The sequence below is a fragment of the Belonocnema kinseyi genome, chromosome 10 (assembly GCF_010883055.1).
Source record: "Belonocnema kinseyi isolate 2016_QV_RU_SX_M_011 chromosome 10, B_treatae_v1, whole genome shotgun sequence".
In the NCBI taxonomy this organism is placed as follows: domain Eukaryota; kingdom Metazoa; phylum Arthropoda; class Insecta; order Hymenoptera; family Cynipidae; genus Belonocnema; species Belonocnema kinseyi.
In genome coordinates this window covers 78,398,543-78,412,935 of record NC_046666.1, presented here as the reverse complement: position 1 = coordinate 78,412,935, position 14,393 = coordinate 78,398,543, and the positions used below count along the sequence as shown (strand labels likewise).

The window sequence follows — 14,393 nt, the reverse complement described above, 5'->3', positions numbered from 1 at the left end:
TAAGATACTTTATAGTAAAATGTAATAATCATAAGTTCATAAAATAATAATAAAAGAATATTGTTATATTTGCTAAAATGTTCACCCCCTCCCTATTTTTGGTTTAAAGTTTATTGTTTTCATGTAAATTGTCTACTATTAAGTTACTAGTTCAAAATTCATCCTGTTTGGTTGAAAATTGATGTAATTTGTTAAAAATTCGTATTTTTTGGTAGAAAATTATTCTTTATGGAGTTCATAGACAATATACAAGATGCGCGATATATTTTGACAAGAATTCGTCTTTTTTAGTAGAAAATTAATGTTCTTTGTTGAAATTCCATCTATTCATTTCAAAATCTAATTCTTTGGTAGACAATTCACCTCTTTGGTAGAAAGCTCGTCATTCTTGGATTGAAAGTACAACATTTTGAATAGCATTGTTTTTTTTATTGATTAAAAAAGCTTTCTTGGTTAAAAATTCAAATCTTGCTGATATTTTACTTTTTTAGTTGAAAGTTTAGCTCTTTTGGCAGAAATTTGACACTTTTGGTAAAAAATGCAACTGTTTTGTTGAAAATGAATATGTCTTGGTAGAGGATTGAACTATTTTGTCGTAAATTCGTATTTTTTCAATTTAACTGTTCTTGATTAATAATAAAAATATGTTGTTTTTTCAATATCAACTATTACATTTTTTCTCAGGAATTTATTTTTTGTTGTTGAAAATTCGACTACTTATATGAAAGATAAAGTATGTTGCTAAGTAATAAGATACAGTGAGATTTTACAATTCCCCATTCCAAAAATCTTCGGAGCTTATTATTTGATGAACCTTGAATAAATTCACAAAAAAATTTATTCGGCATTATTACGTAAGATGGGAGGGGAAAGCAAACTTACGCATCTTAAAAAAGGGAGGTACGTGGTTCAAACTTAAAGAATAAATAAGAAAAATAAGAAAAACTTAAAATTTGATGAAGTTCTCTACTAACTACTGATAGTGAAGAAAGATATTATCTCCTTGGTGACCGTCTTTCTTCGAGCGAATCATAGCTTCTGTTTATCTTTGTGTTCAAGGACATTCCCGGGCCGAAGAGATCTTTCTGCGGCATTACTGACACTTTCTCATGCTCATCAATCCTCGCGAAATACATATCCCTTCATGCACATCTGAACTATAACTTTACATCACAAAACTCGAGATAAGATAAGAGAAAAAAAATTATTCTCATGGCAACAATCTGCGAGGACGCCTGGATTTTCAACGAGATCGTGGAAAATATGAACGTATCGCGAAAATGCAGCGATTTAATCGATGACTTCTATAACGAAGATTTTTAAAAACTATTTTTTATGAGTATTGTTTAACTTTGATAAAAATATGCGTTTTAAGATTTCTTCCTCTCGGTGAAGTTCCATATTTTCAATAAATTTGGGGTTGAGGTGTAATACAATGTATGTATTTTCTGTACTGTTTGAAAATCAGGCATTATGGAGATAAGCATAGTTTCCTCTACGCATCCGTAATGATTTTAATAAACTAATTGGGCCAATAAATAATGCATGGAAACCTGATGGATCCAAATCCGAATCTGCATTTCAAAACTGTATTTTTTTCTAATTATTATTTTATTCATGTCTGAATATACTTATTACATGAATATAATTTGTGAAAAATATTATGCAATGTCTAAGCAATTGCCTAATTGTAAGACAATATCAGTAAGTTACGTAACTTCAAAACAGAAGAAATATATCTTCCCAATAAAGGGTTTGAGAATGGTCTTTTCTCTTTATAAATGTAAACGCAGATATTGCTGAACATCGTACAATGCATAATTATTCTCAAAATAAACATTTGAAAAGGGTAATTTAAATTAGTTAAAGTAGAAAATCTCTTTTTGAATAATATCATTTCTTTATAATTTCAGCAAACAAATTATGCTGATTTTCCGTTTTTGAAAATTAATTTTTAAATTTTAAACTTAAACAATTTTTATTTTCAAGCCTGAACATTTGAAGAACTTTAGAATATAAATTTTATATTATTATGTATCAATAAGAAAATATAAAAAGTCTAAAATCAAAAGAAATTACTTGGAAATTTTAACCCTAGATTAAAATGGTGTTAATCAACGTCATATCTAATATCTGGGTTACTTAGAAAATTGAATACCTCATTTGTCGGATGAACTACCCGGGACTGAGGTTGAAGGAGAGTAAAAAAAAGGACGAAAGAAGACAAAAAGAAAATCCTTTGTTAAAAAGGGCGGTGTGAGACAAGACGAAAAAAGTGTAGGCGTATTCATGGTCCAGTCACCCCACTCTATGGTCTGTACCAATTGCTCCTATGGACCTATTCAAATTAACCCTTATGGAAAAAATGAGAACGGTTGGGGAAAATTAGAATAGACCTTCCTTCATTCTATGATTACCCACGCACATGCGGCATGACTAGGTTAATTTGTCTTTGCCATACGGCGTTATTGTTAATCAATTCTTTTAATGTGTGCCTCCATCTCCCTCATTTTCCTACTTATATTTATTCATGTGTCTGCCAGGAATTCAAAGGTAGGTCAATTAATTCCCTATATGTTTTTACGGTCAGACAAATCTAATTTCAATCTAAAAAAAGTGTATTTTTCATCTAGGGCACACTACATTTTAATGAGTCCAGTTTTCACTAAATTAGAAGGTATTTTATGACTGTTCGAATGTTTCTTATAATTAACATTCTAATTTGATTCCAAGATTGGAAAAAGTTTTAAATTATCAAAATTGGACTCCCCAGTGTTAAAAAGTTTAGGTTAAGTTGGGTTACAAACCCTTACTAACGTGAAATAATATTCCTAGCTTGAATTTATTATTTAGCTTATATTACACAATTAAACATATTTTTTATGATTAAGTTCACAATCATTTTCAAGGGGATGACATTTCAATGTTTGAAATTCAATGGCTTTCATTTTGACAAAAATTAATCAAAGAATCATTTACACGGAGAAAAAGATATCGCAAAATCTCTATATTGCAAGAAAGCGCAATATGAAAGCGTCCAATCAGGTCCAGGAGCTTTGTACGATATTATAATGCACTAATACCACAGACAAAAATGAAGTTAAATTTTGTTGCTGTCGTCTGCTACGGCGTCCTTATCAGCAATGCGAAAAAGGCAGAGTATGAGTCAGTTCGAGCTATAAATCGAAAAATCGGCGAAAGTTTCATTGAGGTTAGAAAAATAATTCTGAACTCGTCCAATGCGTCGCGCTGAAGTGTGCAAATTTCAATCAAACATGTAGAATCTACGACAGAAAACACAAAAAAATATCTACTTACTGATATATTTCCTCCAAAATAAATCACATTATTGTAGACGAATTAAAACTTACTTAATACAATTTAGCAAAAGCGCAAAATGTAACTGACGGATGGGAATCCCCATTTCTTACGTTATAGATTGCACAATTATGCGGTTATAATTATTGTTTAAATTGCAACCTTTCAATAAAGCAATAATATTTGTTATTATGAAAGAGGAAATAAAAGACTGCCCATCGGAGTAAACAATTACAAATGGATTGTTCCTCGTTAGGTCCCTTTCTTTACGGACAATCGCATATTTATAGACGCAGTTGAAACTACACATACATTTTTTAAAGGCAGTTTTCAGGGGTAGTAAGCTCATTATAGCATTCACGTTTAATTTAAAGAGTGATTGTGAGTAGCAATTAGATAACTACAAACTAATGAGATACTACAAGTTAGTGCTAAATGATTATAAATTACCAAGAAATATCTGGAAATTTGTGACCTTTTTGGATATGGGATGCAAGACTAGATTTTTTTCGCTCAATTGATGTTTGCAGAAGGAGCAGTCGGCTTGCCTGCGGCTCATCTTCAGTTTCGTCTTCGGCTTGCCAGCGTCTGCCCGACTACTCCTGTTGAAAACATTCTCCTCACCCAAAAAATCCAGTCTTACGCACCTGCCACATAAACTAATAGTATAAATGTTAGAAAGATTGTTAGTTAATAAATACTCTTTAGCACAAGAGATTTTACATTAAGGGTATTACTTTCAGTGTGAATTCCTTATGTAAAGGTGGATACTACAAAGATAAGCAGATCGCTGGCCAAGATTTGCTCAGCTCATCTCTTTCCTTCACTTTTTTTCTTTTCTCGACAAGAGGATGAAAATGTCACGAAGTACGCCGCCGCGCCGGTTTCCACTTTGTTTAATCTTTAATTCTGCGCCATTTACGATAAAAGGCGCAAAAAGAACGATGAGGCAAAGAGGCCTTCGAGACGGACGAGGTAGTCGTTAGCATTTTGCTTTGATTTTTCTCGAGACGTCTGAGCGTTCCGTCGCATGAATTCTTAACCGGTCGAAATTAGCGAATTAAAAGAGGAGTGGGAAAGCAAGAAAGTCAGAGCGAGTGGTGGAAATCGGGCCGAATACAGAAGCGGAAAACGCCTCCAGATTTCAGTAGGCAGATGTCCACTTCCGGTCAATCCAAGAATACAAATGTAACTTTTAAATTACCTCCAAACAGTTTTCATTAGATTTTATTACCTAGCAATTCGAAAAACTGAATTTGAATTAAGCACTCCAAAAATAAGTATTATTTTGAAATATTGTAATGAATATTAGCCCTCTATTTAATTGTATTCACCTCTTTTAAAACGGTTCTCACAAATATTATTAAATAGAGAAAGATGTTAGCTTTTTCAGAAACTTGGTAATTTTTAATGGCGTAGTTGGTAATAAATACGATTATGAAGTGACGGCGGAAAAGGGGTTGTAATGTGGATCTTCTCTCCCTCTCTTAATTTTTATTCATGCTCCGACGAAACAGTAATTTTTCTCAGTATTAAGTGGGCTTTAAAATTGTCCGGTCAATTTCGAGGCGAGGACGTGACGCTTTTTTCAAGCGGCCAACTCAACGCGAAAAGGGTAGGTAATAATAACGGTGCGAGAGAGAGAAAGATGTACTAAAAGCCAGAAGAAAGGGAAAAGAAAGAGAGAGAGATTGTTGGGTCAAGGGTGGTTTCCCGATTTTTTGTCAGTAAACCAACTACCCTTCCTGCCACTTCATTTCACACTGGCGAAGAGTTAATCGAATTCCCATTTACTCGTTTATTGCCTGTAATCAAATCTGGAAAACGGCAATAAACTACTATCCGGAAGAGAAATATCTACGTGGAAACAGCATCGTTTTTATGGGGAAATGGACAAAAGGGATGTACTAATTATTCATCAAAACTTGCATAGAAATTGACTATGGAATAATTTGTAGAAATTCTTCATGAATGATGGTGAAAATATCGATCGTAATTAGAATTTTCTTTGATTTAAATGTTTTCTAATAGTTAATAAGATATTTGATTAAAAGTCAGAGGTTAGATGGAAATTGGATCACAATTAGGACAAAAAAGTCAACGAGATTCTTGTGGAGACAGTACAAACATACAGTTGCAGAATCATGACAAATTGTTGGGGATTATAAGTTAATGAATTCATTATAAATTTCTCTGTGTTTAATTTACAATGATAAGAAATAACCCTCTGAAAGATAATCTCAAACGAAGCAAAAGTATTCGACAGGAAGTTTGTTATTCCTTTTCTTGTGTTGGATATTCTTTATTTCTTTGAATAATTTAACATTGAAAACTTTCCATAAATATTCAATTTGTTATCTATTGTTAAAGATAATTAAAGAATTATTTTCAGGTTTCTGGAATAAAAAGTTTTATGATTTTAGGAATTGGCATGTTATTATTAGTCATGTCTTTTTAAAAAACAACATTTAGTTTAAGAATAAATAGTGTAAATAACGAAAAAGAATTATTTTATCGCTTTTTTTGTAATGGAATTTTTGTTTACTGCTGCTTCGTACAAATTTATTTAAAATTCTTGAATATAAATAAACCATGGTTTATTTTTTGGAGTAAACATTCCTGACAAGTCTACTGTTTCTAAATTTGAAAATAAGCAAACAATCTTCAAATATAGTTATTTCCTTAAAAATGCTCTTCAAAATAATGGATTTAACGAATTTAGTCTTAGAATTTTTTCGGAAACTGCAGAGTTGTAGCTCCATGGAAAAGCCTTTTTCGCGTATAATCTACAATCTATATGCACCAATAGGATGCTTTGTCAAACAGAGGGATAAAATGCTATTACACGATATGAAACAAAACAAGAGTTCTCCAACCATTTTTGAATCTCAGTGTTAATACAATTATTAAATTTGTCGATCCTCCACTAAAGTATTACAAATGAAGACTTTCGATCAAAAAGGAAAATACGATGTAATTAATAAACGACTGTACAACAATCATAGAAGCAGCAAAAATATTCATGAACAACAAAATAATTTTTAAATTCAATGGAAACCTCCTGATATGAAATGATTGGGAGCTTAAATTGAAGAAATGTTTCCTTTTACATTTACTGTTCTTCAACATCACAATGTAAGTTTGTCACCGAAATTGTTAATGTTTTTCGAAAGCAGCTCATTTTTACTATGATGATTTACTATGATGCTTTGGGCAATTGGACTATGTAATAGTAATAGTAATAGTAATACGAGAAAATCATCCTTGATTATGACCAAGTTAAAGGTGATTTTTTAAAATATTTTATAAGATCTATTCTGTTTGATGGAATTGAAAAATTGCAATCGAAATTGAAATTTTATTTATCAAATGGAAGACTTACCTATCTATTGCAAAAATGCACTTTCATGAATACAACTGACTTTCCATTCGAAGTAGAATGATCTAAAATGACCCAAACATGCTCTAAATTACCTTCTAATTAGTGGGTTGTTTTTTCTTAGTATGTTAGAACAAGATAAATATTTATCTGAGAGAAAGAATTAAAGTTTGTATTGCTTGTTCTCTGTATATTTTAAAGATGCAAAAATTGATGTTAATAAAAACCGAATGCTTTTTAAGCAATAGTTTTTATCATCTGTCATTTTTTTAAATCACTTGTAAACTATTTTTCAAAAACCAGATAGATTTTTCAATATTTCATTCAATGTCCGTTCTTATAAACAAATATTGTTAAACTCGAGATAAAAATTTCCATTTGTTAGGCCTGTATTTCAAAACATTAAATATAGATGGCAATAACATTTATTTTCGAAAAAAGATTTTTAAATTCGGTAGTTAATTTTTCACCCTCTTAGAGAGTTACATCTGCCTCTTATTGTCATAAAGTTAAAGTTAATAGTTTATTTTAAAATTCAATTTCCATAAAAATTTCACCCAAAATAAATACCAATAAGTTCCGGTGACGGAAATGTTACCTTCATTGAAAATTACAATTCTGACAAACTGAAGCTGCTCGTTTAGGACAAGCGATTAAACCGCGGTGACAGCGGGCCAATCTATCATTAGATTTAGGCCTCAAAATTGAATTTTGCGTTTGGAGGGATAATCTTTGGTAGCCTCTGCCTCCCGCATTGACTCAGGCGTCAGACCCCCCCCCCCCCACCCTAACCACGTGTGCATGCGCACTTTATCTATCATTATCTCTCATTCTACCTCCCTCTTTCGAAATTTCGTGTGCGTGTATTTGACAAGGTGGCGTGCTAAATTTGCTGCCATTATTGAGCGATCGGCAATCAAAAAATTCGCGCGCTTTTTCGTTTTTATCCACAGAGGGACATGGAGCATCCAGATTGGTCCTCCCTGATCAACCAGGCTGAAATGCTTCTCGCGCGGTAAAGTAGTAGGGAGTCAACTACCCCAACGTATTTGTCTAGCAGCCGCTATTAACCAGCTATCGATATCGCTGCACACTCTTGTCTAATATATATTCCCAAGCGTTCTCGCAAATTTTGATTAATGAATTAGATATACGAGCACATATACATTTTAATCGACGCGCCCATATATCGACCTGACCGTAAACCAAATTGTGACGGGGTTATTAAATCCTCTGATTTTTCTTTTAATTTCAAATTCGAACAATCAGCCTCCAAATCAAAAATTTACGGATCATTTTCTGTCTCTGATTTCCTCTTTATATACAATCGAAGTGAACAGGTTTATGTCAAATTTATTTACAAAATCAACCACTTTGTAAAAATGTAAAAGGTGAAAATATTTAATTTTTATATATATATTTTTATGGTCAAGCACTTTCCTGGTTATTTCGAATATTCATGACTGCGAACTGCACTGAAAGAAATGAATTGCTGGTACAATCATATTGTGCGTTAGATCAGTCATCGGTATGTCTATTCCAGCCATACAGATTGCTGATCTTACCCGCAATATAAAACTACCAGTAATTTATTTGTTTCAGTGTGGGTACAGGGATTTACATTTTATTCATCAAATAAAGTAAATTATTTTTAAATAGAAATTGGTTGATTGATTTTTAATTTCATTTTTGTACACTAATTATACTTAATTCTAGAAAATATATTGATGAAATATTGAATCGAAAATATAACGGTTAAAGTACAAATGCAATTATCAATACAATAAGCCTTACCAGATTATAAATTGCCCACAAAATTTGGTATTTATAATATAGACAATGCAAATTTGATGTGTGCTATCCAGACTTCGAATTTACAGTCTCTCCAAAAAGGGTTTAATTTTACTACCAAAGAGTTGAATGTGTTTACAAACCAAACATTATGCTGGAGTTTTGTCAACATTTCCGACTGAATTCCATTTTTAACGCCACAGATTGATTAGCTTGGCGCAAGAGTGGAAATTCACTTCACATCAAATGTAATTAAAATCATTTCATTACTGAAAAATCAGATCAGTTTTTAATGATTAATGAAATAATTTATGGTACAATTTCCAGGAGTTTTTGCCTTTAATGTCTCAATATATTGCAGGGTTTGTTACAAAATTTGATAATATTATTTACTATATATTTCAAAAAATTTTTTTATTAATTTCTTGAATCAATTGTTATTTAAATTGATTTATTCTTTAAAACCTTTTTTGCTAAACAATAAAAGTATTGTGCAGTTACTTAGGTAAAGAAACTTCTTTTTTCAATCGATATTTTTTCAGAAACTTAGCATCAGTAAAAAGTAACCAAATTTGCTGTTTCTTCATTTGAAAATTTCCTGTGATGCACAAGCCGCGTAAGAAACACAAAATATTTTTTCAAGATTTCAACGAAAGAAATACGTTATACTTAAGCAATGAATAATTTAAACTTTAGTAGACAAAAACAGCATATGTCAACAAAATTTAAACATAAGCGTTTAATTTTTGACATTCATTGAAAAAAAAAGGATTTTGGAAAAGATCCTTTACCAAACAAAAAATTGGACCCCCAAAATTATGCATTCTAAATCAAATATGCCCATTATTACAAATAAAGAAACCAAGGAAGAAATTTTAAATACATAGTTGGCGGACTTTTTTTCTGTCAATGGAAAACTCCAAAAGTACACTACAAAAATACGTTTCATTTCAATTTTTTGAAAAAGCATTTAAATTTGTCAATTTCCAATCCGATTTTCTATCAGTAAAAAACTGTTGGTATTCACGTACCCTTTTCATAGAAAACAATGCGCTAAAAATGGACCTTTCTCGAAATAACAAAAAGGCTTGAATTTCGAACCCTATATATGTATAGGGCATTAAAACACGCTTGAAGTTTTACGAATTGTGTTTGGGCATCAGTGGTTTGGTAGGCGGGGGTTATTAATGTAAGGGGTGGTCGAGCAGTAGTTATTCGACCGTGGAGTGGTTGGGGCTAAAATCAATGCGAACGCTTATTTTATCACGATTCGGTGCAAGCTGCGGAAAGAAGATGCGCCGTTGTTTTACGTAACATACGAAGACGAAACTTTATATAAAATGTAAAAAAACGGCGAACACGTGAAGTCAGTTCGATCGAACTGGAACGAGTCCAGAACTAGAGAACTTCAAGGACGGATGCGCATTATTTTCACCTAAGAAATCTCTGTACCCTAAACTTAAAGCCAATACACGAACATCCTATAATTTGTCCTCGAAAAATTGCAGGATTTGGCATCTTAATTTTAAATCTTAATACACCTACAAGCATTCTCAAATTAAATTTGACCCACTATTTCCCAAAGCCTGGAAGAAAAGAAATCTTTGCAATAATAAATCGTAATCATAAATTAAATTCTAATCCACTAAAGAAGTTTTGTAGACTGAGCATGATCAGCGAATCGTAGACGACAAACTTTTTATCTCTCAATTACGTTCTGTTTTTCTTCGTTTGTTTATTGAGCATAAAAAGTCTCAGTGAACGGAAAATTCGAATGTGGGTCAGTCGCTATCAATCTTCGATGCACAGAAAGTCCATGGGTCATTGTACAAATGGACTATTATAAATTACATATGTATCTCTGTTCTCTATGTATTGCAAAAAAATTTATGATTAAAATTATTGGAAGCAATTAAAAACAATAAGAGGCAAGTAAAGCCTACAAAAGTAAAAGATTTAAAAAAGTTAAGTCTCGAGACACGTGATTAAATATCTCGAATTCCATAGAAGTCTTCCTCTTTCTTTTTTTTAATTCTCGAGGATAGGCAAAGTAAATGTTAATTTGGGTGTGGGAGATTTTTTTCTAAGGGTTCGAACGCTCTGTCCGAGAGAGCACTGACCATTTAGAGGGTAATAGCTTCCGACTGACTACGTTCACCCCTTAATGAAATTCTTTGTGATATCCACTGACGCCCTTTATCGGCTTTCTTAAGAGCATAAAAAATTCTTATCGTGATAAGATCGACTGATAAAGCATTCTTATAGTAGTACCGATCACTTCCGTTCACTGTTTTGTTGCAGAATTATCAGTTTCCCTGACATTAACCTAAGAAAACGTAATCTGCTTCTGACGATCTGTACTACACAATTCACGACCAGAAAGCTATTTACCATTTATGGTGATTCCGATTAAGAGTAGAATGGAAAAAGAGATGGTTAAATGTACCGTATATTGTGGTCAGATTCATATCACTTTAGTTCAGTTTAATGATATTTTTAAAAGAGCCCTGAAATTCAATAGATGGAACAATTTTTTATTCGAGCCATTCGAAAATTAAGAAGTATAAATTTGAATTTTGAAAATATTTTGAAAATTTTAAACTTACTTAATCATTTTAAATGGTAGCCTTTAGGTCGTAACAAAATGGGAGAATAAGAAATTGTGTACACCTTAAATAAAAAATTGTTTGACTTGAAACTTAAAAAGCATTCAATTTAAATTGGAAGCATTCACGATTAGAGCTGAAATTTCTTTAAAAATGAATTAAATAGTTTTTTAATTGTACCTCAGAATTACATTTTTTTATTCAGGAGCATTTAAACTGAACATTTTCAATATTATTAATTATTAATTTATTAATGATGGAATTGCATGTAATTGAAATGTGACATATTACATTGATAAAACTTAAAAAATCCATGTTTCAAATATAAAATTGGAATCTTTGGTAATTTAAGTATTTTAAATTAAAATTAAAAAATTAAATCACTATTTTTTTACAACAGATAAAATTGTACAATCACACATTTTTAGCGCGGATGATTAAATAATTAAACAAATGCATATCACATTTTATATTAAGTATTTCGAAATAAAAATTATTTATTATTATCCTGGCAAAATAAATAATTGTAAACTTGTAGCATTAGAAATAAACAAAATTCAAATAGGGGCATTGCAAGATAAACAATCTTTAAAATAGGGTAAATTTTCATATTTCATATTTCAAAATATACGAATTTTCCATTAAAATTGTTAAGAGACATTGTAAAGTTTCAAAACTGTTTAAAATTAAAAATATTAAAAAATTTTCTCGTGGAAAGGTCAGCGAAAATTTAAATTTCATATTGCGAGGCAGTTTTGTCAGAATTAATTACCAAATTTTTAGGTACAATCAAATTGCAGATGTTTTAATATTACAAAATAATTAATGGAGCCACTAAATCCTGTAGATAAATAAATTGAAAAACAAGTGAATTACATTATTTTCAAAAACAGAACCAATATCTGCTTTGAATATAAAGTAACACCCATCTGGATTCTATCCAATTTTAGGCATGAGGTACACCTTAAAATAAATATATTTGAAGATCCAAATCTCCGAAGTAACTAAAATCTTCAGTTAATAAAAAATTTTTCCTATTTTCATTGTTTCTAACCCCTTTTAGCAATTTTTTCACAGCATGTATTAATGTTTCCGATTTTTTGGTAATATTAAACTAAAAATTAAAAAAACAAGTATGAAGATACTAAAAAGAGGAGACTCACCTGTATGTAGCCTGGTGTGTTGTTGGACATGGCTAAGTTGTTTGAACCTTCGATCACAGTAGCTACATTTGTAGGGCTTTTCGCCAGTGTGGACCCTGATGTGTTGAACGAGCTGATGATTGCTGGAAAATGATTTGAGGCATTGTTGACATTGATGAGGTTTGACTTCGTTTCCGGTGATCATGCCACCAGGTCCGACGCCGACGCCCAGGCCTGCCAATCCTCCAGGGAGACCACCACCGGGACGACCCGTCAATGCTCCTGCACCAAGTTCTCTCGCGTGCATCATCGTGGCAGTCTTGTTCATGAAGATCTGCGAGAAGAACTGCCAGAGTTAGTTGGTATGCTGAACTTTTTTCGAATAAGAGGGGGTGGCAATTTTCAGGCCTTTTCATTTTTCAAGATCAGAACATTGCCGGGAAACCTACTCACAAGTAAATACTACATCACCTAGAACGATCCCCGATTTTTTATTGTTTTTCCTTCGATTGTTTTATTTTGACGTCTCATGACAATTATTTGTTATTTTCTTGCTTTCATCAGTCATCTGATAAGAGCATTAAATATAAAAATTTTTGTGAAAATATCAGACGAATCTTCGTTTGTTAAAAGGTTCTGATCTACTTAACAAGTGATAAAGAAAGAATATAAACTTATCAGTGGAAGCAAATCTTTACTTTGCAACCTTGGCCTGCAGATAAGTAAATTAAATAAAAAAATTAATTAATAAAATAGTTTTTTTTTATGTTTCCCGTCGTTGTTTTTATACTTCATTTTGAACTAAGAAATTTAGGTAACAAGATAAATGAACATTATCCTCACAAATAAAATTGAAACACTCAACTAAAAATTCTAAAAATTAATACCAAGATAACTAATTTTTTTGCACATAAAACAATGCACCACAAAAACACGACCACGAGATTTCACATCACGACAACTGAACATAAATTCCAAATATTTTATCTAGAAAAAAAAACATAAATTTGTAGAATACCTACAGTCCATCATCGCAGCTAATTCTAATCTCTAAACTTCCCTCTTGAGCCCGAGGTGGAGGGCGAAAGACTGTGGCTTAGTGACCGATCTTAAAGAAAGAAGGGATCCTTTCGGCTTTTTTCGGGAACAGGTGTCTGCAGTTATAAGACCATCTTCGTGTTGGTGTAGGTGTGGGTGGACGCATGGAAGGGTTAAGGTTTAAAACGTTACGGTCTGATAAAATTCCTGGGTATTTGGAAGGAGTCACCGGCAGGAAATGAAGGAAGTGCGCCGGAGGAAGGTTTCGGAATTAAAGAAAGAAGAGCGTGAGTCTCGAAAGGAAGAAGGAAGAGAAGGATTTTATTAAAATATGTTAAAACTGTAATTAAAATCGAAAAATCTCGTGAAAAGTTTTAAGAATCTTAGCTTCCCTTCCTTGACCTGCTGAAGAAAAAAGATAGAATACGGGATGGAATGATAAAGAAAGAGAAGAATGAAATAAAGAGAAAGGAAGCGGGAGGTGAGGGATTTGAAATTGTCACAGAGGGTTCTCAAGTTTCTCCACTGGAATTCAGCATCAACCCTTTTTCTTCTCTGTCTCTCTCTCTCTCCCACTATCACAAGATTTATTCTTTCAGAGATGAGAGAGGGTTAGAATGTGATCGACACTGGGCATCTCTGATTCTTAATTCCCGTGAGAGAGAAAACCTGCTCTCCAATTTTCTTCGCTGATTCCCTTTTACTTCTCTTACTTTCTACTCTTACGAGTTTTCAATCTTTTCTTATCATGCCAAGGAATCAGGATTAAATGAAAATTCTTCAAAGAAAAAAAATATGACGAAGAGATTAGTCTCAATGTCACTTTTATTGAAGAAATGTGTCTTCAGAAAGAAGTATAGGGTTAGTCAGACACAATTTTACCAGAAATTATTGTAGGCGAATCTTATTTATAAAAATCTAAATGACAAATGTATATCATCCTCTTTTTAAATATGATTGAAGTGGCAAAGCATTAAACTGGATGGGGATGATTAACTTGTGAAGATTCTTCAGCGCAATTTCAGGATTGAGCTCCCCTAAGACTTTGGCATTTAGTGGTGGACGTCAATATTTGTTTTTGGCAATTTTATTCTCGTTCTGCACCTTTAACCCCATCTT

At 32.2% G+C, this 14,393-nt stretch overlaps 1 protein-coding gene across 7 annotated transcripts in view; it reads right to left on the bottom strand.

Moving 5' to 3' along the window:
- Window positions 1–14,393, bottom strand: part of LOC117181502 (zinc finger protein 853-like) — a 99,388-nt gene that overhangs the window by 39,542 nt on the left and 45,453 nt on the right. For 6 of the 7 annotated variants that reach the window (XM_033374243.1, XM_033374248.1, XM_033374245.1 and 3 more), the window contains exon 3: window positions 12,258–12,582. In XM_033374243.1, coding sequence (XP_033230134.1) covers window positions 12,258–12,582 — 325 coding nt within the window. The remainder of the gene's footprint in view (window positions 1–12,257; window positions 12,583–14,393) is intronic. The other variant, XM_033374249.1, reaches the window with a different exon arrangement.